Genomic DNA, 24,628 nt, shown 5'->3' with positions numbered 1-24,628 from the left:
CATTTCCTGAGTGATAAATTACTTAATTTTAAGTGATCCAAGTAAGGCTTTAACACTATTTTCAAAGTTTGCAAATTTACGAGTTCACAAGAATACTGTTTTCCCATTGAAGCCGATGTATTTTAATTACAAACTGAACCATCTACATCGTCCACCAGAGGGCAGTATGGCACCACTTTGACCAGATTTAGTATGGAATACACATTCTTCAGACAGTGTCTCGTAACTCAAGTGTGAAAAACACTGATGAAGCTTGGTACTTACATCTGATAAAGATCAGTACTTGTTTAAAACGTTTCCACCTAGCCGATCATCACAGCAGGAGTCTTTCTAAACAAATGGTATTCTGGTTCTAGATGAGATTGTGAAGATCTTTGTCAGAATTGTCTTTGTAATAAAGATCAATAGGTTTATTTTCATTTAAACAAATATAAATTGTACTTTCTACATCCCAAGAGACTACAAAAATAAACGGTTAAGATACAAGTAGCGTATTAAAATCGCTAAGATTTACATGATAAAAGAGGGCTTGTAAACTCATACACTCTACAGTTATGGCCAAAAGTTTTGCATCACCTAAAATTTTAGGATTGAGACAAAAATAAAAATAAACTGAATAGTGAGGATAATTTAGATATTTTATTTAACATCATGTAATCAAAGAAACTACACAATGATATCACAAAAGTCTACCGGAAGCCATAATAGTAGTATCAGGTTAGATTTCGAAATGTCACATTTTTTTTTTTTGTCAGAATTTCATTAAGTATATGGAAAACTACAAAGCGGTATGTAATTCAATATGTTAACGTAACAATATTCAGAAGGTTGCATTCGACTTTATGAAGCAAAATTTGTTAATTCTGTAGGGTGATACAAAACTTTTGGCCATAGCTGTACAGAGTTTAAACTAACTGTGATCGATCGGTTGGAAAGTGCGAGAAGCTTTCATAAATACTGATGGATCCCAATTCCAGTGGTTCAAAAACGCAAGATGCGTACTACAATACCAACAGAAAACATACATATCAGGCAGGCTAGGTGTTTCACTTGCAGCCACGCCTACACTGTACACTTTTCTATGTACATTTAGAAATTATGTATTTATGTAAAGTGTGTGCAGTATATGTAAGGAACTGTAATATCATTATATGTCAATGCGGCACTATGATCTATATAAGGCATCACTTGTATTTTTTAGAACCAATCGACGGCAATCAAAGAGAGTTTTGTTTCAGCTTCTCTGTTTCTACTTTCTACTGTGGTGACTCCATCCATCAGTTTGGTAATGAAGCTGTATAAGGTAAAGTCGACTTATTTTGTTTAGGTTTGATACAGTATTTTGAATACAGCAGTGTTTTGGTTCTGCAGCTCTTGTAATTTGGTACAATATGCCAAAAAGTATACTTTCCTTTTTTTAAATTGATTAGTGGAAAAATGATGACATACCTGGCCTAAGCTCCAGATGTATTTGCTGCGGTGCTAACTGAATTGGTTGATTGCCGCTTCTAAGGGGGATATCCACAGTTGGAGTAAAAATACTGGAAGGATTGATAATGTTGGTCTCTGTGCATCCTCTTTTTTCCAGTTCTTCCTTGGTGTCACAGCGAGCTGAATCTTGCTCCCCTTTGTTTGTAAAATTCTGTTCAGGAGAAAACAAGCACATACATGTTACTGAATCTCTCCGTTCCAAGTGGCCCAAAGGGTGTGTATTTACATTTATACCCAGGGCTGCCAGAACACTAATATTTGGTGGCACCTGTCCTCCAAAAAATGGTGAGGTTCCTGCCTTCAGTTTGTAGCACCCCTTACAAAAAAAGTTCTGCAGTAAGTTACCTGCAACATTGCAGTGTAGTCCAAAGTGGTGGTCATCTGTGTGAATGCAGTTTAAGAAGACTGCATTCAAACTTTACAGAAGTGCAGTATTATATTAGCACTTTATTGTATAGTTGGTTTCAGGGACCATATTAAACTATTTAATTTTTGCATACTGAAAATTGTATTTTGTTTTTTCGATCAGATCAAAAGTACAATCAAGGAGCGTCCTGGAAAAACATACCCACCCTTCATTTGATTTATCATTGCTTCCTATTACCAACAAATCATTTGTTTTAAATCTGATGTTTTGGGGGTTTCTCAAAACAGCAGTATGTGAAATTAAGTTAGGATAATCTGAAACTGGAGGTACTGATTTTCAGGTTTTATTTTTTACAGATTGTCCTTCCTGACTTTTCCTTGAATTGGACACTTTATTTCAACTTTAAACATAATGGCCCTGAATATCAAAGCTTTTCCGACCATAGTTTTTGTGGCAGTGTTTTAACTTTCGAACTGTTTTTTTGTGTTCTGGAAAATCAAAAATGGCCAGGAAGGATGAGAGTAGTGGCAAAACCCCAATTCCGACAGTATGAGGAATGTTATGCAAATGAAGTGGGTACCTAATTAACATTCCCCCCATGCAAAAATCAAAAGGGTTGAGGTGGTCAGATTGAACATTTCTCATCTAAAATTGTTCTGCCTGTTTCAAAGAGTCCTAAGGAGGTCAGAACATATTTCAAACAGGCTCCGTGCTAAAATAAATTACAGTATGGAATCACAGATGACGCAAGTGCTATAATTATATCAAATGGATAAACCTACGATATTGTATTTATGTAATGGACTTTGAGGATTTAGGTCTTGCATTGCCAGTATCACTCACAACTTTGTTCATTTTCATAAAGTGCAACCGGGTTCATGAAACTATAATTTAATTAATACATTATTATTATTATTATTATTATTATTATTATTATTATTATTATTATTATTATTATTATTATTAATACCAGAACATACCTTAAGAAAATCACATTAAAATAGGAGCTCACTAACATTTTTTTTTTCTCTTTGTCCTGATATACTTGCTTTATTATTATGTTCTATTAAATGTATCTTCTCTTCTTTCTCTATATCTCCTGAAACACGCGCCTGTTTTGTTTTTCTCTGCCTTTACTACCTTTCAATCCCAACTGTCCATTGATTGAAATCGGGTTAAAATAGACAAGTTTTTGACTTTTGAAAGACACTTTTGATATTCAGTGCCAATGAGCCATATTGTGGAGCTCAGTGAGCCATATAAGACACAAGAGCCACGTGTTGGACACTTCTACTTTAAATAGTGGCCTTACCTTTACACAGGTCATAAGTCAATTGTCCTTACCTTTTGTTTACACCAGGCACAGAATGCACCAGAGGTGATGCAGTCTTTACAGGTGTTCACATTGATTTTGGTGCACTCCTGGGAAAGAACTGAAAGCAGAAACACAATGGAAAGACAAGGGGTACATAGAGCTAGAATGAAACACAAAGATCACTTTTTAGTTTATCTCTTTTTAGTTTATCATGATTGTAGACTATTGGGCGGGGAATCGCAGTTCTCTTTATTATCGTTCTTGTTGCCACTGTGTATCCTTTGAATTGGATCTTATCTATGTATGTACTGTAACACATGGAGCTCTTACCAACTTGCACAGTCTTGTACAATTCAGGCTGACCAAGGTTTTTAGATTTTAAAATCCATTTCTCTAGTTATTTTTCAAGTTCAGAAATTTGCAATTTTCTATTTAACGTTGAATTTGAGATTTAAAAAATGTTGATAGAATTGAGTCTGTATAAATTGGAATTTGGATACAATAACGTCTAATTATAACATGTACTTATCTTTGTACCTCTCATTTTACTTGAATCTTGATTAAAGAATTTTAATGATGTTTTTAGGTGTACAGTATTTTATGACAAATCTCAACATACGCATTTTATGCATATAGAAATCCACAAGCTTAATAGTTTCAATATAATACGATAAGAATCTGCTTCCTAGACTGTACGGGATATTGACGGCTTGTGATAATGTAATACTGTCATAAAAAAAAGTATTTATCGTTTTAAAACACAGTATTAATGGTTTGTTTAATAATAATAAAAAAGTGAAACCACTAACACAGTATCACCATTGGCTTGGTAGTTCTAAGAAATAATTATTGGATGTGGTCATTATTTTTTTTATTAATCTGGTTTGTGTATTATTTTTTTTTTCTACACATTATGGGCTGGATTTTCAAAACTAAATGGATTTTCAGTAAATCTACACATCTATCAATTTTAAAAGCAGAAATCTCCTATTTGTATTTAAATGCAAATTACATTATTTTTTACCTCAAATTGTGCTCCTTCACTACAGCAATTTCCCGCAATAGCTCAGGAGAACTGAAGGTCAGTGGGGGTCGTCACAAACCCAAGAGCAAGCCAATTGCTTCTTTACAACTAGGAGCTCAAGAATGGATGTCAGCGAGCTAGCAGCCCCTGGAGGACAAGGGACAGCCCTGCAGGTGTCTGCTGAGTTCGCTGGACGCATGGCCAGTAGGGGGAATCCCTCTCCATTTTGCCTCCCTAAAATCCCCAATGAAGACTTTGCAGTCCCTGCACACCACATGGATGTGCCTTCAGCAGGGATTTTAAATGATCATTTCAATTCTTATACTCACCCACTTCCCTGTCCAGTAGCACCAAACTCAACAACAGGAAGCTAAGGTATGGAATCATTTCCTATAAAAAAAAAAAAAAACAGCAAGGCAATGTAATGTAATCAACATTAGAAAAAAGTCTAAGCAATGTCATGTCAAACAGTGATAGTAAAAAGCCACTACTAAAGCTTGTTTGTACGGTATGCACAGGCCTACAAAGAAAAAGGTCCCCACTTATGCATGACTACTTGTTGTCCAGGTAAGATAAATACAATCTTAATGAGGCTTCTCCTTTAAAAAATGAAGACTGAGCATTGATAATATTGGTAAAACACATAATTAACAAGGAAATACAAACCAAAAACGTTAACAGGTGAGTCCACATAATGTCCCTAACCAATCAGATTTTTAGACCTTATCGTTTTCTTTAAAGATTGTCATGCCTATTATAATGCCCAATAATGTACCCTGTTTTTTTTTTCATTAAGGGCATCCTACAGACCATATAAACAGACTAGTCACAAAACCAGTCTGGCACTAGACTCTGTCCAAGTGGACTAGACCTGTATTGAACTTCCATGGATATGCATCAGAGCATTCAAGGTCAGTCTGGTTCCCAGGTGTCCTCCATACATGTGGATGCGCCTGAAGCTGGTTGTTCAGTGTTAATAGCAAGCAAATGGTAAACTGTCATAATTCCTCACACAGGTTGTGTTGTTGCCAGGAAGTATTAGTGGCTGTGGTATAAAACCATGTAACTGAAATTGTTGTCTGTATGTTTAAAAATGTGTTATATACATTTACCTATCCCTAACTTCTAGGTGTAGTGTGGTCTTCAACTATTATGTCAAACTCAAAAGATTGGCGAATTTGTTTAATCGATTTCTGTGGCATTGAGAAAATAGGCATTAAATAGGCATGGGAACATACCCAGGGCAGTAAAGGGCTAAATCGTGTCTTATCTAAATGTCATAGCCCTGAACTCCAAAACTCTTAAAACAATTCCTTTGAGTTCTTGTGTGGCCTTCAGTGCAGTACCATATTTATGTTTTAAAATGGAAGTTCAACATGCTGTAAACTGAACTCTTACAACCAATATAACACATGGAAGTGCACTAAAGTGAAGATGTATTACACTATAAACCTGCAAATGAAACCTCAATGCACTATACAGTACTGTACTGTACTGTAGTAGGGTCATTCTGTAAATGCAGTGCATTTGGGGTCAGCAGCTTTTTTTAAAATACATATAATTCATGGAATTTATAACATTTGTTATTAACCCACCCTTACATAAGTACAAGGACTGAAGCTTAAACATCAACAAAAAATAAAGCTGGGTGCAACTGCTATAAAAGGAAGGCGGTGCCACTCTGAACATATTAGTAACTAAAAGTTATATTCTTCAATGACAATGTTTAAAATGACTCCAGTATTGTTGTAAAGAGCATTCAATTATCTCAAATTGAAAAAGCTGAAATTAAGATTTTTACTGAGAGATTGTGGAAACAAATCAAGCCTGCTTGGGTTAAAAACCAAAGCACAATACTAAATTAGATACACCATTTTCATAATGATACATAATTAAATCAAATCGTAATCTGTAATGAAATCATGTGAAATGGTTCTGTTACATACTTTATTAAACTGAGAGAATACTGTATGTTAAATCATTGATTCATTAATGTCAATAAAATGAGCTGGACTGCACCTCCTGTGTGTGACAATGGGCTGTAAAATGTTTTGGCTAGCAAAACGGCATTTTGAACATAGTTATTCACTCCACAGCTTTTTGTGAATACTTGTCCTAATAAAACCATAGAGAATGAAAGCACACTTTGAAAAGGAAAACATCATTGCCTTTAACTGGGTAGATAAGAGAAAATGCTCTTTGGAGTGCAGTTACTGTTTTATACAATTGGATTGGATTATGGGGTCTGAATTTCATTTTCATTCAGTGTTTCCAGTTTGTGAGAGACTCCTTACCGGTACAAATATATATATATGTAAAGTGTGTAAAAACATGGACAAAAGTAAAAATGTAATTAAACATAAGAACACCACATATCCACTAAAAACTAATACCTACTGTAAAAATAGCAATGTTGTTTATGGAATAGCCTGTGAAAAATGTGATGAAATAAAATATGTTGGAGAGACTGGAACAAATTTATATAAAATAATTCAGAACCACCTGTCATTAATTAGCAATAAAAAAATGAATGAACCAATAGTACAGCACTTCACCAGTCAGGGACATGACATAAATGATGTAAAGTTTACATCTTCAAGGTCTGATTAAAATGTTCCACCAAACCGTCCGTCTGTGGATGATGAACAGACGTCCTGATGGGACATATTTTTAATATTTTATATACCTGCTGTAACGTTTTAGACAGAAAGTTTGTTCCATGATCAGTCAAGATCTCCTTGGGGATCCCTACCCTAGCCATAATCTGTACTAACTCGGTGGCTATTGCAGCGGCACTAGTGGACCTCAATGGAACTGCCTCTGGATATCACGTTGCATAATCTACCATTACTAATATATGCGTATACCCAGAAGGTAGCAAAGGGCCCTCTATGTCCATTGCAATGCGTTCAAAAGGAGTAGAAATAATTGGCAGTGGAACCAAAGGGGCAGGACGCACTCGACCAGGCGCTACTCACTGGCAGTCTGGGCATGTGGCTACATGTTTCGACACATCAGTATGAAGACCTACCCAATAGAATCGAGCCAATATCCGCTCCTTTGTCTTGTCAGCTCCGAGGTGCCCCGCAAAAGGGATATTATGCGCCAGCCTCATGACCTCGGTCCGACAAGACGGGGGAACCAATAATTGTGTTACAGGCTGTCCTGTGCCCGCAGCTAGATTTACCCTATATAGTAATTGCCCCTTGATACTGAAGTGTGGATATACTAGCACCCCAGTGCCATCAACATCCTTACCATCAATAGACCAGACCTGCCCCCAAGTGTGCACTAGTGACGGGTCATTATGTTGGCCCCACACTATGTCTGCGCTTGAGTACCACATGTCCGGTATATTGAGAGGGGCCAGAGTAGCATCTGCCCTGGATGGCCCAGTAACCTCGCCCTCTCGGTCACACTGCGTTCCGACTCCTTTTGACTGGCGTTTGTTACCATTCAAGCACTCTCCCACCAGACCCCAGCCTTGTCTCAGTGATGCTCACTCCCATTTTGCTGTGCTTCTCTCTTTATTTGTTTTTCTAGGACGGAAAATGGGAGAAAACATTTTGACTTGAAAAGGAAACACATCGCCAATTCGTTCCTTTTTCCTTTTTTCCGCCACATTTACGTGTGTGGCTGAGACTGCCATTATTTGATTTAATTTTGGCCAGTCTCGGCCCATAATAACTGGATGTGGCAACCTTTCCGCCACCCCTGCTACCAGGTGACGTTTTATCGGTCCTACCGGTAAATATACTTTTAGTGTGGGGTATGCCGCCGTGTCTCCATGGATACAGGAGATGGCCACCTGACCTCGTGTCCGCCACGACACACCGCCCAAGAGAGGTGTTCTAATTAAGGTTTGCTCACATCCTGTGTCCACTAAAGCGTGGGTCTTCACATTGCCTAAAACCACATCAATCATACAAGGCCCCTCCCGACAATTTTCCCCGCGCTTACCTATCTCAGCTGCCCAATTACACACAGCCATGTCACACTCCATGACAGCGGGGCATGACCTGGCCAGATGTCCCTGTTGGTTGCACCTAAAACACATTGGGGGGACAGAGGGAACATTGGTTATGTAGTTGTCCCGTTGCTGGTAGGGCAACGGGGCAGGGGCAGCACCTCTACCCCAGCTGGGGGCCAACCTTGGTCTCCATGAAGAGGAGGCAAGGGGGCCCATTGGGGTCGGCGGTCTCAGAGGTCTGGGTCCCAGGACTGATGGTAGGGGTCATGTTGGAGGAGAGAGAGGTAGGGGTCGGCTGCTCCGAGGGGCGGGAACCGACAGTATCCCAATCCGAGCGGAGACCAGGGAGTCCTCGTAATCCTCCGCCAGTTTTATGGCGGCTTCCAGGGTGTTGGGGTTGTGGCGCCGTATCCAGACCTGAGTATCGGCGCTGACCACATGGCAGAATTGCTCAACCACCACTGCTTCCCCCATTTCCAGGTTGGTTTTCTTTTCTGGGGTCAGCCAGTGGACCATGTGGTCACACAACCGCTCTGCAACCACCCTGGGGCGTGTCTCCGGGGATCTTCGGTACTCCCTGAACCGTACCCGGTGGGTCTCTGCCATAATGTTGAGGCGGCGGAGAATGGTCAGCTTGACCAGGTCATAACTGGCGGCACTGAGGTCGCTTATGGCCTGGTACGCTGCCTGAACCTCCCCGATCAGGCAGGGTCCCAGCTGGCTTGCCTAGAGCTCCCGCAGCCATGACGTGGTGGTAGCCATCCTCTCAAACGCCACCAAGTACGCCTCTGGGTCATCCTCCGCCATCATCTTCCCCCGAGACTTCGAGACTTCGGTGCCGACATTGCTGGTGTTACGGTAGGGGCTGGTGCTGTGGAAAGTGCCAGCCCTACCTTTTCAATGAGCGCAGGGTAGTGCTCCTCCCTCTTTCTCTCCTCTCTATCCTGTCTGCTATCCAGCGCATCCAGCAGCTCCGCTAGTGCGTTGCGATCCATCCCATGTTCTGACACCACGTGTGGCAAAGTGGTTGCTTATTATGTACAGGTGCAGAGGGGATGCAGTGCAGGAATACACGGACAGAGATTTGTAATCCGGTATGGAAAAATATACGTTTTATTTTAGTTATAATCCAGGTCTGGTGACCAAATAATAAACTCCGGTTATACACAGCGATGCGTAAAACACGGAGAACAGTAACAGGGATTGCAGCCCTAAACAATAAACACAATATCTCTACCACAATATACAACCACGGTCACCAGTCCTGGGTGCGTGCTGTAGTGCTCGTGGTGGGTGATACAGTTTAAAGAGTGACAAATAGTGCAGTGCTGTTCCGTGTTCAGTGCTGGCTCTTAGCGACAGCTCTGGAACATGTTAGCTGTCTATAAACACAAGAGTAACAATTATAGAAAAGACAAACAAAAAAACACTCGCAATACTCTTAATACACAGTGCACGAGTCCTTCCGGGTCTATTTCGAAACCAAAAGCGAAGGAAAAGACAATTCTCCAGCCCCTTTTACGCGGTTATGCATAACCCCTTGGTAAACGATTGCAGCTGATTCTATTGCCTGCAGCTGCTACCTCGTTTACCTTCCAGGTCAATACATTCCCGCACTGGAGTCTCGTCTTTTTCCAGGCTGATTGACTTCCCGACCCAGGGAATGAACTGTCAGGACAACCTGTCCAAAGCCTTTCTCTTTCGCTACTTCGTACCCTCACAGGTCGAGAGGGAGATTTACAACCGGAACTCATAAATTCCGTCATAACCCTATACAATGAACAAATTTTGCTTCATAAAGTCGAGTGAAACCTACTGAATAATGTTACGTTAATATATTGAATTACATGCCAATTTGTAATTTTCCATATGCTTAATGAAAAACTGACAGAAATTCAAAAATGTGGTATTTCGAAATCTAATATGAAATACTGTGCTACTATGTCTTCCAGTAGACTTTTGCAATATCACTTTGTAGTTTCTTTGATTACATGATATTAAATAAAATATCTAAATTAAGTGCACAGTGTGTTTTTTTTTTAATTATGTCTCAATCCTAAAATTCTAGGTGATGCAAAACTTTTGGCCATAGCTGTATTATTAATTCTTCTTCTTCTTCTTCTTCTTCTTCTTGCAACTTTAACACTATTAAATGAATAAATATGTTGGTTTATTAGGTTACCTCTGGATCACTAGAAAAGAATAAGAGGAATGTGTGAATAATGTGGAATGTGCTCATCCTCTTCTCTTTCCCACCTCAGCACTCAAGAAGATTTTTGCTGCTGATTCGGCAGTGCAGAAGATGGCCCAGGAAGACTTCATCATGCTCAATCTGGTGGTGTGACTCAGACCTCTTCATTCCCCTCGGCTGGTTTAATCTTTCCATTACCTGCTTCTGATGGTCCATCAAATCCTCAGCCCTATTTATTTACAGTGCTCCCCCTCTATCAGGCAGCCCTTTCTATCATTAATATAAAGGGGAATGGTCATGGCTTCCATTTGCTTCATAATGTCATTCCATTAGCTCTTGCATTCTCGTTTTAAGGCAGAACACAAATAGTTTCGTAATGATGGCTTCCAACTGTTTGCTTTTGATATTTGGTGTGTGGTAATGTTGCATAGCTTTAAAACAAATTAATTTAATGATGATTCAAGTTGTATTATAAAATCGTAGCATTAATATGGATCAGCAGCAATATCTATTTAGTATAACAGATGATGCTGCTGATCTGTACGGCTCAGACTGAATACTGCTTATAAGTCAAACTAGACTTTGATAGAGTTAAGGCAAGGCTAAGGTACTAGTCGCTTAAATGTTAAATGTTTGTTTTTAGCATGAAACCACAGACAATAACCTGGCTCGAGGTGGTCATTACATTCCCAGAATTATCCGCCCAGGAGAGCAACCACCAAGAAAAGGTGTTAAAACCAATCCTCGCCCAGGACAACTGGAAGCTGCTAGAGACTGGAAAATGCTGGCAGATGTTGGTCAACAGCTTATTTTTCCACCTGAGATTGCCAACACTAACCTTCGACCAGATATTGTCTTGTGGTCTGGATCAGCACGCCTTGTTCACCTGGTAGAGTTAACAGTGCCATGGGAGGATGCTGTAGATGAGGCGTAGGAGAGGAAAAACTGTGGTATGTTCAACTAGCCACTGGAGTGGAACAGCAAGGATGGAGAGTCCGGGTTTACCCAGTGGAGGTGGGCTGTCGAGGATTTGTGGCACACTCTACAACCTGGTTTCTCAGAGACGTCGGATTCAGTGGCCAAGAGTTGCGTTGCATAGTGAAGAACTTATCTGAAGCAGCAGAGAGGAGCAGCAACTGGCTGTGGTTCAGATGGAAAGATTCTGGCTGGGGATCTCAAGCACAATAGAAAGAAAGAAACACTGATGTACGGGTAAGTAAGCTGGGCTGAGTTGAGTGGGGGACGGAGGGGGGTGATGCCGGGACGCCAGAATCACCGTCGAGCCCTCTTGTGGTGTCATGGGCTAGTTGACGAAACACCGAGGATGGAAGGTGCCCACTTGAAGACCCCAGAGATGTACCCTACTTAGCTCAATCCAGACGGTTGTCATGCTGATGCGCTGGGGAGACTGCACTGTGGTTGATCCCCGGAGCCAGCATCGCAGCCGTTGTGTGTGCTGATGCGCTAGGGAGGCAATAAGCTGATCCCTGGAGCCAGCATTACACTTCAGCCATTAACACCAGACAGAAGGATATCTACATTGTCATATGGAAGGAAACGAACATGGATGGAGACACATATGGATCACATTAGTTTACTGTAAAGCTACGTCTTAGTTGGTGCTTATCTTGGCGAGAGCCAAGTTCAAATCAGCATGAAGTTTTAACATCTACTCTCATGTAATGGAAATCATGTTGGTAAGTGTGCGATATATTACCAGCTGTACTATCTGAAATTCAGATAGTCAATTCACAGAAGTACAGTAGGAGATTTTGGTTACCTGGGAGAAACTGACAGGATATATGGTTGATTAGAATGGTAACAAAGTATATTCAGTTTCTTGGCAACACCTAGCAACTGGTGAATGGGTAAAGAAATGAAACAGAAAAAGAAATAAATACAAAACAACACACATTATTAGACATCTGCTTAAAGGGTAATGCTTTTAAGATCAATCAATGCACAATTATCTCTGTTTTACATTTTTTTAAATTGTTTAATTATGCAGCTTTTAAAAGGTACTAGATGACAAAAAATTATGACAGCTTTGTGCAATAATTTTATTATTTTATGCTAATGTCGCAATGTGGAAATTAAAAGCAGAATTGTTTATTAGAAATATACAATTCTAATGATGTCTATTCTTGACATTGCTGGCCAGTACAGCAACAGACTATATGCTTATGAACCAGAGGATATGATAATCTGTAAGTGCCTGAAAGCAATGGTTTTTGTTTTACAGGACACACACAGTACATAAAGCAATGGTTTGGGTTTTACAGGACACACACAGTATCTGTTTAACACACATGCGCTAACATGCAACAATATGATGGTCTTAAAATATAGGGTACGCTTTTTAAAGCTCTGTTTTGTTTCTTGTATTATAACACACCTTGAACTTCCTTTGTCAAAAGTAAAAAAAGCACTGCCTGATGAAGTAATGGTTAGACAGAAATTAATATGTTTAAAATGTGTGTTATGTGTGTCAATTATTTTCTGTTTTATATTTGTAATTAATTTAGAACAATTTGTAGATTTTATTTTTCACTTTGACATTATGAACTTTTTTTGTGTTGATCAGTGGCAAAAACAACTAATTCAATCAATTTTTGATTCCATGTTGTAACACAATAAAATGTGGAAAAGTCCAAGGGGGGTGAATACTTTTGAGAGCCACTATATATATATATATATATATATATATATATATATATATATATATATATATTACACTGGCCTGCTTGTTATTCCCAAGCAAAAGTGCACCACACTTGGAGAACTCTCATTTAGCTTCATGGCTCCGACTCTTTGGAACTCTCTCCCACTGTCACTCGCTTTAAATCAACTCTCAAGACCCACCTGTTCTCTCTTGCTTTACATGCTCTTTAAACCTGATATCTGCTATTAGCTGCTGTGTTGCTGCTACTATTTCATTTTTTTTTTTTTTTTTAACAATTTTTTATTTTTATTTTTATTGTAATCTTTACAATGGGGGGGGGGGAGAAAAAGTTGAATACATAAATATGTAAAAAAAAAAAAATACTATATATATAAAAACATAAATAAAGCGTAAAATAAAAATACATTAAAAATCATAATAAACCATAATACAAAACAAATTATATATAAAAATAATATATTAAAATATATACATATATATATATATATATATATATATATATATATATATATATATATACATATATATATATATATATATATATATATATATATATATATATATATATATACACATACATACATATATACACACACATACACACATACATATACACATTCTAGTGAGTTGTTGGTCTCAAACTTAAATGAAGGTCTTTAATAAGAATGATAGCAGTAGACCATGTAGTTAAGGTATTAGCACTGGCCTGGTGCAATCTTGCTGTCGACCTCTCCATAAGTGAGATATCTAAGAGAAAGTGTAACCATGTGCAGTTATAGACTATACCAGGTTCCAACCAGCCCTTCAAAATAACCTTCTTTGCTGCTGTCAACTCCGCAAGAAAGAGTCGTCTTGTCTGTAAATTAAGCCCAACTTGAGAGTCATCTCCAAGCAGGAGCAGACCAGGATACAGAGGCACCTCTATATTAATATGTTTAGAGAGAGCTGTAGCTACAAATTTCCAGAAACTTTGGATACGTGGACATTCCCAAAACATATGGAGATAAGTGCCGACTGCCCCTAGAGTGCACCCATGGCACAGATTATCAGTAGAAACCTTCATTTGAAATCGACGATATGGGGTAGCATAAAATCTATGTACAAATTTTAAATGAACCAATTGGTGTGCTAAGTTTTTAGAAGATGTGAATATATTTTCCCAAATTCTATCCCAGACAGGGCTAACACCGAGATTGTTGAATTCCCTATCCCAAACAGAGGTTACAGCAAGAGAACTGATATTGTGAGTTACAAAGTTATTATAAAGATATGATACAAGACCTCTGGTGGCAGGAGTTGAACTAAGTAATTGAGCTAAAGGGTGAGTGGACAATGCCACATTCCATGGAACTCCATAAGCACGAAGGGCGGAGCGAAGCCTAAGATACATAAAATAAGAGGACCCAGGGAGTGAGTAAGTCCCCTTAAGATCTTGGAATGTGCGTAAGCCTGTATCATCAAATATATCATTCAAAACGTGAACGTTTCTAGTGGACCAGGGTGGGTAAAAGAAAGGCTGTGAGCCTGTCAACAGAAAGAAATTATTCCAGATTGGGGAGAATTTATGAAAATTAAAAGAAATACCAAGGTATGTATTAGCTTTCTTCCAGATGTCTAATGAATTAGCAATAATGGGGCCCATTCGTAAAGATATAGCCCTATTTTTAAGGCCAGAGAATGGGAGATCTTGGATCCTAATAGGTTTAATTATAGCCTCTTCTATATGCCATGAAACTGGGGCACTTGGGTCCAGTCATGTCTTAAAAACTCTCAACTGAAAGGACCAATAATAGAATTTAAAGTTTGGCATGGCTAGACCACCAAGTATTTTGGGCAGTTGCAAAGTAGCCAATCGAATTATAGGACATTTGCTATTCCACAAAAAAACACTGCACATAGAATTAAATTTTTCCAAATATTTGTGAGGGAGTGATAAAGGTAGCATTGAGAATAGAAAATTAATGCGAGGAAGAACATTCATTTTAATAATAGAAATTCTTCATGCAGCGTAAGTTGCAAAGGAGACCATCTCTCCAAATCAGCTTTGATTTTAATCAAGGCACCTGTAAAATTATCTTTGTGAATCTGTTGAAAATTAGGGTGTATTTTAATGCCCAGATACGTAAAACCTGAAGTTTGTATTTGAACAGGGATGTCGGGAAGGAGAGGGGCAGTTTTAGCTGCTGGGTTCAGGGGCATTAGGACAGACTTGGACCAGTTTATTTTGTACCCAGGCAGAGAGCCAAATTCATCAAATAGTTTCAGAGCCTGTGGAATTGATTTGGAAATGTCAGAGAGAAAAAGTAGTATGTCATCAGCATAAAGAGATATGTGATGTTTGGATCCCTTTATGTCAATGGGGGTGATGCCAGGGTTTTGCCTAACAGCCTGAGCTAGGGGTTCCAAGGAAAGGGCAAAGAGCAAGGCAGAAAGCGGGCAGCCTTGCCGTGTGCCTCTTTCAAGTGGAAACTGAGGAGACATAACTGAGCCGGTTTGCACACACGCAGTAGGGTTGGTGTATAAAGTGCGGACCATATTAATAAAAGAGGGACCAAAACCAAAACGTTCCAAAACTGCCCATAAATAGTTCCATTCCAAGCGATCAAATGCTTTTTCAGCATCTAAAGAAAACACCGCACAGTCAAGAACATGCAAAAGTCGGCGCATATTGTCAGATGCGAGCCGGCCCTTCATAAAACATGTCTGGTCATAATGGATTAAATTACCTACGTATAATTCTAATCTTTTGGTTAATACTTTGGCAAATAATTTTAAATCCGAATTCAAGAGTGAAAGGGGCCTATAACTGGAGCATTCCTGAGGATCTTTACCCTTTTTGAGAAGTAGTGAAATCAAAGCTGACTTCTGATCTCTGTGAAATGAGCCAGTTTGTAAAGAATAATTTATAGAATTTAGAATTAAAGGGCCAACCATATCCCAGACTGCCAAAAGTAATTCAGGCGGAATGCCATCTAAACCTGGAGACTTACATTTTTGCATGGAGCAGCTGCAGCTTTTAATTCCTCCAAAGTGATAGGAGCGTCTAATTGTTCAGCTTGATCAGCCACTAGGTTAGGCAAATTCAGTGAATTCAGAAATTCTCTAGTCCTATTCAAATCAGAAACAGATTCAGATTTGTAAAGCTGAGAGTAAAAATGTTAAAAAACTTTATTAACTTGGGAGGGTTGGGAAAGCATTGTGCCACTGCAGTCCTTAATAGCATCAATAGAAGCCAAACATTCCGATTGTTTAAGTCTTAAAGCCAAGAGCCTACTAGGCCTTTCAGCATGTTCGTAGTAAAGCTGTCTAGTTTTAAGAAGCAGAAATTCTGCTTTAGATCTGGTCAGATTTCTAAAATCTGCTTTCAGGGAAGCGAGCTGTCTTGCTCTGGTTTCTAGAAAGTTAACCTTTTGTAATGTTTCCAACTGTAAAATTTGAGCCTCTAATTGAAAAATATGCTTATTACGAGTTTTGTTTAGGTTAGATGCAAATGAAGTGCAACTGCCTCTGATGAAACACTTTGTGACTTCTCATAACGAATGGGGGTTAAGATCAGGGTCGTAGTTTATTTCTAAAAAGGTTTTCAATCCATTGGATATATACTTTAAAAAATCCTCGTTCTGAAAGAGAAAGGAGTTAAAGCGCCATCTTTTGGCACGGGCTGCTCCAGGAGTAAAATTAAATTAATACAAAACTGGGGCGTGATCTGAAATAAGGATTGGTAATATGTTGGTGGTAATAATATAATGCAAAATACTAGGGAAGCTAAATATATAATCAATGCGAGAGTAAGTCTTGTGGGGATGGGAAAAGAAAGAAAAATCTTTTACATTCGTATTTCTAATGCTCCATGCGTCCCATACATTTAAATCCTGTGCAAAGTTCTGGAAAGATTTTGAAACTGCTACACGAGGCTCTGCAGCGCTGTGCGAGGTATCGAGCGTCGGGTTAAAAACCAGATTGAAGTCACCACCTAAGATAATTGCAGCATCAGGAAATTCAGATAATTTGAGTAACGTTTTCTAAAAACTGAGGATCAAATGCATTGGGTGCATATAAAGATGCAAGACACAATTTAGTCCCATTGAAAGTAATAATAACAAAACAAAATCTACCTTCTGCATCACCCCCAGAGACACCCACAGTAATGTTGAGTTTCCTATCTACCAGGATCAAAACTCCCTTTGACTTATTCAGGGCACATGAATGGGCAATCATTTTATAATGTTTGTTTTGGAATCTGTGTACGTCGGCAGCTTTAGTATGGGTCTCCTGAATAAAAGCAATAGCAACACGCTTGCGATGGAGAAAATCAAGGCATTTACATCTCTTAATGGGCGTGTTCAAGCCACGCACATTCCAAGATAAAATATTACAGTTATTCATTGATTATTATTATTATTTATTTCTTAGCAGAAGCCCTTATCCAGGGCGACTTACAATTGTTACAAGATATCACATTATTATTACATACAGTTACCCATTTATACAGTTGGGTTTTTACTGGAGCAATCTAGGGAAAGTACCTTGCTCAAAGGTACAGCAGCAGTGTCCCCTACCAGGGATTGAACCCACAACCCTCCGGTCAAGAGTCCAGAGCCCTAACCACTACTCCACACTGCTGCCCGTGAGGAGGTCTAATATTTGCAATAGAAAGCCCATTCCCCAGGTCCTGCGCAACACCACAGTATACACATTGTGTGGCACCAAAAACAAATGGAGATCCAGATTACACATCTCACCAAGCAAGAAAAACAAAAGCCAGTCAATAAACATAACAAAAGGAAATAAAACAGCATGTAAATCCTAACAGGCTTACATAATACAAAACAATGGCAGCTGTTTAAGAGAAAATCAGCAAAAATACAACAACCCCCCGTGCGATTGCAGGTAGAACACGAACTACAAATAACAAAGTAAATAAAGCAAAACGAAACTACAAACATTTCTAAGAAGCTAGTCGGCCGGGGCCAGAGATCCTTACAGCCCCACATGACCAGAAAAAACAAAATGAACAGCACTTCTTTGGCTTTCGAGCCAAGATGGGACAACACACACCCAACAGCCCATAATGATAAAGATCGTATTAAGCATAAAATTACAATAACAGATAAAGAACTTAAGTCCCAAAGAAAAGTCTTTGAAAAAGTATAAACAAAGTACACCATGACAGTCTGTATGAGCGTACCTATAGTTGTTCGTTTGCTCCCACCTCTGGTAACTGATAGACATTGCAAATTCGAACTCTTACCTAAAACAAGCAAATGTCCAATAATACAGCTCATAGAAGTCCAAACGTACAGTTGTCCAGGGCAGAATTATCCTATAGTGGCGGCACTATTCCTCAGGCCAGGCATCCATTAAGTACAAATAAGCGACAGACCAGTCATCAAGTAAAGAACCGACTGATTGTAGAACAAGCTTGTAATAAGTCTGCAGTCCCGTCCCATAGGTTAGGCATTCCGCTTCAGCTCCAGAACAAACTGCTGGGCATCCTGGGGGTGCTGTACACATTAGATTGGCTGTTGTGCACTATTTTAAGCTTCGATGGGTATAAAAGAAAGCTCTGGATGCTCATCTGTTTAAGAGACGATTGGATCAGTGCAAAGGCTTTTCTGTGCTCAGCTGTGAAATTAGAATAATTCGGAAATAGCAACAACTTTGACTGACCTTGTGATATCTGTGTACCAGGCTGCCTATATGCTTTCAAAATAGCTTGCCTGTCATTATACCTAAGGAGTTTAAAAATCAGTGTGCGTGGTTTGTTTCCTTGGTTATTGGCTCCACTATAAATCCGATGAGCCCTCTCGATCTCAATGACACCTTTGAGGGCAGGGAGGGAAACCAAAGTGGCAAATTGTGTTGAAGAGATCGGATCATCGCCCTCCTCTCCTTCAGGAAGACCGACAAGACGTAGATTAGAGCGACGATTGCGATCCTCCAATTCCGCCAGACGCGCCTGTAGCCGAGTAATATCAGCCTTTGCATCCTTAATGCTATCTCTATTTTGCCTCTGAGCGGCCTGCAGAATATCTGTACGCTTGCCATGCGTCTCTATCGAAGAGGTCAGCGTTGACACTTCCTTTTGAACCTGTTGTAGTCTGGACCGAATTAAATCCATGTCATTGCGTATAGCTTTAACATCAACAGAGAGTTCGGACAGCGCACCTTTTATATCCTTGACAGAATCGGCGAAAAAGAGCTTCAATTGCTCCACTTGAGAGTCAGGTAACCAAGGCAAGTCTTCTCCATGCGGACCCGTGCTAGAGTCAGTCAACGTATCCGACGACATGGTGAGCTGTTTTCTCGCTTTTTTTGTGTGTATGGGGTTCCATTTCCAAAGACGTTCTTTTATCTGTGGTATTCATGAGCAGAAATATCCGTGGAAAAATGCCCGCAGTTAGTAAAAATAGTAAAATATTCAATAAATTGGGCTGTTAAGTGTGCGAGTCGAAAACTACGCGGCCATCTTAGATTGAGTCCAACCGGAAGTCTCTTCTGCTACTATTTCATGTACTATGCTCCTATCATGTATTATGCACTTTTCACTGCATTTAATGTATTATACATAGCATGTATTATGCATTTCTCTGTATTCAAAGTATTATGGATTTTCTTGTTGTTACTGCATCTTGTAAAGTGCTTTGTGATGGTGGTCCACTATGAAAGGTGCTATATAAAATAAAGATTGATTGATTGATTGATTGATTGATTGATAAGAAGCCACATTCTTCTAATAGGTAAATCAGCTTACTGTCATCGGCGCCAGTTCTGCTCTGTTGCATTTGAATCACAGACAACTGCGCATGCGTTTATTCATATACAGTACAGTATGTGCGTATTTGGGGAGTTTTCGGATTTAACCCGAATGCAGAAAAAAACATGGGGAAGAAATCGGGTAAAAACTGAAAATCAGACGCCGTTAATCTCAAAATGTCACTATAAATGTCAATGTTCAATTTAATGTTTTTAGGACAAATAAAAAAAAGTAAAACATATACAATGAAATGGTCCTCGTGGACTTTTTTCTCAGTGGAAGGACACAGAATACATTTCTTCTTTTTTCCTTAAAAAAGCCAGTTTGTGTAATTATTTTCAAGCACTTAGTATTACCGCACCTCCTGGGTGGTTGAAGGCTGTTTTGCAATATTAGATTAATGGCTCATAACTAAATCTGCAACCTCAAAAATGCACACACACACACACAGATACTGTAAACGTAATTTAGATATTTTAACTATCATTGGGAAATCGCTTTTACAAAGTGGATGTATGTTCTGTTGATCTTTAGGTACTTCATCACAACACAATTCCAATAGCATTTTTCTGTGAAATCTAGAAGCTTGATAGGTAAGCTTAACCAAAGGCAGTGGTAGCAATTTCATTACAAACAGGAAACAAGCATTTGTCAGATAACTCAATGAGATAAAATTGCCATCATAAACATATACAGTACATATCTCTAGGTCAAGCTGGGGTTACTTTGTTGATATTGTAAGTACAGTATGAAGGTACAAAGATTATTGTAAACTACATCTAAACTTTGCAGATAATACTAGTAACTGGCTTGCTAACCGTTGCTGTATCTCCCAAAATAATTCAAACAAACCCTTGAATTCCTTTTAAAAGAAAGACTTTGTGTCAAAATGTTTGTCAACTACATATTCTACCATTGTTTTCTAGTCATGGTTAATATACACATACAAATGCACACACACCGACATATGTTCAAACTTATGCACTTGAAATGTATTTGCTTACAATTGTAAGTTGCCCTGGATAAGGGCGTCTGCTAAGAAATAAATAATAATGATAATAATAATAATAATAATAATAATAATAATAATAATAATAATAATGAAACTACTGTACCTTGTATTCCCTTTTCAGGATCGTGAAAGCTTATGTAAATCCTTCACCTATGGGCCAAGCTGGGATTAGTTTGTTTATCTTTACTTAACCTTTATTTAAGATATACAGTTATTTTAAAATAAAAGCACTTTCCAGAGAAAGAAAAAAAAACAAGCTGCAATGCCCTTTCCAACATAGTCCAGTTGTATGTAGGTTTTTAAAAGACTGGCTTAGTCTGCCTCCACTGCTTTCGGAATTGCATTACATCATATTTGGCAGTTCTTCAGTATTTACAACAATGAATTGTACACATTGGATAGAGCTGTACGGTTTCTTTAAAATCTTTTGGAAATTGATAGGACAATTTCACCAATGGCTTGCATATAACATTTGTTGCAGGCAGAACATTATATACACACAGTTTGCATCTTGTAAGAACAATTCAATAATTGATAGTTTTGAGGTTTATCTAGGTTTATTAGCTCTCTTATAAAATATTTAATTGACGTGTAACAAGATCGAGGATTTACTAGGAACACACATACACACTAGACACAAGGAATGTTTAATCAATAGTAGTATTTTACTAAGTACACAAATATTAAACAGAAATCACAAAAGTCAGAAAGTCAACCTCTTAGTTTTCTAAAGCTCTCACCCTGCATTTAAGCAGCTAGCAGGCCTGTGAAATATGATACTGCTCCTACTCACACACACACACACACACAGCAGCAGGCTGTGACATAGCTAGCAGCTTCACACACCCACCTACACCCTAAACTGAAACGGTGCAGACAATCTTAGAATAGATCACACTAGGCTTACTAATAGTATATTGTTTAACGATATAGCAAGTTTACTTTAAAATACATTCTTTATACAATAATATAAGGTAGATTACTTATAGTTAACTGCTTCAAGTTACTCTAAAAAGTAATTTCACACGCAAGGTGTGCAAACCAAACAATTAATTCTATGTGAATGTATTACAATTAATGAATTTAGTTCCATGACAGGAAACTGCAACTGGAATTACAGTGGCTCTCAAAAGTATTCTCCCCCCTTGGACTTTTCCACATTTTATTGTGTTACAACATGGAATCAAAATGGATTTAATTAGGCGTTTTTGCCACTGATCAACACAAAAAGAATCGATAATCAAAGTGAAAAATAAAATCTACAAATTCTTCTAAATTAATTACAAACACAAAACAGAAAAAATTGATTGCATAAGTATTCACCCCCTTTTGTCAATATTTGATAGAGGCACCTTTGGCAGCAATTACAGCCATGAGTCTATTTGGATAAGTCTCTGCCAGCTTTGCACATCTGGACACTGCAATTTTTGCCCATTCTTCTTTGCAAAATTGCTCAAGCACCGTCAAGTTGTATGGGGACCTTTGGTGAACAGCAATTTTCAACTCTTTCTACATATTCTCAATTGGATTGAGGCCTGGGCTTTGACTGGGCCACTCCAGGACATTGACCTTTTTGTTTTTAAGCCAGTATGGCTTTGGCTGTATTTTTGCGGTCATTGTCCTGCTGGAAGATGAATCTTCTCCCAAGTCCCAGGTCTCTTGCAGACTTCAGCAGGTTTTCCTCCAGGATTTCTTTGTACTTTGTTGCATCCATTTTGCCCTCTATCTTCACAAGCTTTCCAGGCCCTGACGCAGAGAAGCTTCCCCATAGCATGAATCTGCCACCACCATGCTTGACGGTAGGGATGATGTTCTCAGGATGATGTGCGGTGTTAGGCTTGCGCCAAACATAGCGCTTAGTGTTGAGGCCAAAAAGCTCTATTTTGGTCTCATCAGACCATAGAATCTTCTTCCACTTGGTCACATGCCTTCTGGCAAATTAGCCAAGATTTGATGTGAGTTTTTTTCAAAAATGGCTTTCTTTTTGCCACTCTCCCATAAAGGCCAGTATTGTGAAGCACCCGGGCTATTGTTGCCGTATGCACAGTGTCTCCCAGCTCAGCCGTGGAAGACTGTAACTCCTTTAGAGCTGCCATAGGCCTCTTGGTGGCCTCCCTGACTAGTGCCCTTCTCGCCCGGATACTCAGTTTTTGAGGATGGCCTGTTCTAGACAGATTCACAGTTGTGCCATATTCTCTTCACTTCTTAATAATGGACTTTACTGTGCTCCGGGGGATATTCAATGCCTTGGAAATGTTTTTATATCCTACCCCTGATTGGTGCTTTTGAAGAACCTTATTCCGGATTTGCTTTGAATGTTCCTTTGTCTTCATGATGTATTTTTTGTTAGGCAATGTACTAACCAAATGTGGGACCTCCCAGAGGCAGGTGTATTTAACCTGAAATCATGTGAAACACCTTAATTGCATACAAGTGGACCCCATTCAACTAATTATGTGACTTCTAAAGACAATTTTTTTTGCACCAGCTTATTTAGGTGTGTCATAGCAAAGGGTGTGAATACTTATGCAATCAATTGTTTTCTGTTATATATTTGTAATTAATTTAGAACAATTTATAGATTTTATTTTTCACTTTGACATTATGGACTTTTTTTGTGTTGATCAGTGGCAAAAACTCCTAATTAAATCCATTTTGATTCCATGTTGTAACTCAATAAAATGTGAAAAAGTCCAAGGGGGGTGAATACTTTTGTGAGCCACTGTATACTCAACAGTTCCTTGCAGCTTAGACTTTTGGTCTGCTGGTTTGGAACTCAATCTGTTGAAGTGTTCAGTAAAGGCTCACAGCAACGAAGTCTTCAACCCCTGATAGGATTAACAAACAGTGCACATCCGCTCTGTCCTCTTCGCTGAACCTTAGCTACGCAGGTAGCCGGGCACAGTCTCTTTGGATATTATGGCTAAGGTACAGCAGACTCAGACTTGTTTGTCTGATAAAAGTCTCTACGTTTTACGGCAGTCCTCCAGCCGGGTCTCAGTCTCTTTGCTTTTGGACGTTTACTCGCATGCAGCTTGCCTTCTCTTCTTGAGTCCTGTTCTGAGTCCCGGAGTTGCGACTTGGCTTAGCAGAGTGACAGCACCTTGTGTAGCAATCGATGTGGAGCGCAAAATGTTTAATTTTGCTTGGATATTTTTAGTTCTATCTGCTAAGTAGCTATCTGCATGAGGTAATCTCTGTATCTTGCCTCTCAAAGTCCTTTGATGTTTAATGTTGTTTTCCGCTCTGGACATAGATGCTTTATGTCTTCCTTGCATCAAACCACTTCTTGTTGCAGTTCTGAATTATCTGTACATACATCAACTGTCCTTTCAGCCTAATCCAGTCCAGATGCCACCTAGCCCTGGTCACCTAGTTTAGTGGTCAAACAGTTCAGAATGTCTGCCAGGAAAGGGGACCCTTTTCTTCAAGACACAGAGATTTCATTAATACTGTAATCTGCCAAGTGTTTAACCTGTAGTACTTTGTATTTAATCACATCCTGATGTAACTATCACTATTTAATCATATCCTGATGTAACTATCACTATTATCTGCTGTATTATTGAATTGTGGTTTGTCACACTTGAACAAAAGTTACTGTATTTCTTGCTCTTACTGTATTACTTGTATTGTAACACTTAATGTATTTGCTTACGATTGTAAGTCGCCCTGGATAAGGGCATCTGCTAAGAAATAAATAATAATAATAATAATAATAATAATAATAATAATAATAACGCAATACCCTAACTGTGTTATTATAACCATTATTTCCTTGTTGATATTCAAATGTCATTGATTTGCAAAGTTCCTAT

At 38.8% G+C, this 24,628-nt stretch overlaps 1 protein-coding gene across 4 annotated transcripts in view; it reads right to left on the bottom strand.

Annotated features, from left to right (window-relative positions):
• Positions 1-21,100, bottom strand: part of LOC117403959 (integrin beta-2-like) — a 41,932-nt gene extending 20,832 nt beyond the window's left edge. For 3 of the 4 annotated variants that reach the window (XR_009329708.1, XM_059032044.1, XM_059032046.1), the window contains exons 1-4: positions 20,914-21,100; positions 4,527-4,587; positions 3,203-3,291; positions 1,450-1,642 (exon numbers count right to left, since the gene is read on the bottom strand). Coding sequence is in view for 3 of the 4 variants with exons in the window: in XM_059032044.1 (XP_058888027.1) it covers positions 1,450-1,642; positions 3,203-3,291; positions 4,527-4,584 (340 nt within the window). In the remaining variant the exon portion in view is untranslated. Of the gene's footprint in view, positions 1-1,449; positions 1,643-3,202; positions 3,292-4,526; positions 4,588-8,157; positions 8,244-20,913 lie in introns of all 4 variants that reach the window. The other variant, XM_059032045.1, reaches the window with a different exon arrangement.
• Between the last annotated feature and the right edge of the window lie 3,528 nt (positions 21,101-24,628).

The sequence above is a fragment of the Acipenser ruthenus genome, chromosome 10 (assembly GCF_902713425.1).
Source record: "Acipenser ruthenus chromosome 10, fAciRut3.2 maternal haplotype, whole genome shotgun sequence".
NCBI classification, from domain to species: domain Eukaryota; kingdom Metazoa; phylum Chordata; class Actinopteri; order Acipenseriformes; family Acipenseridae; genus Acipenser; species Acipenser ruthenus.
The sequence above is the reverse complement of the archived record's forward strand: the minus strand, read 5'-3'. Positions and strand labels throughout refer to the sequence as shown.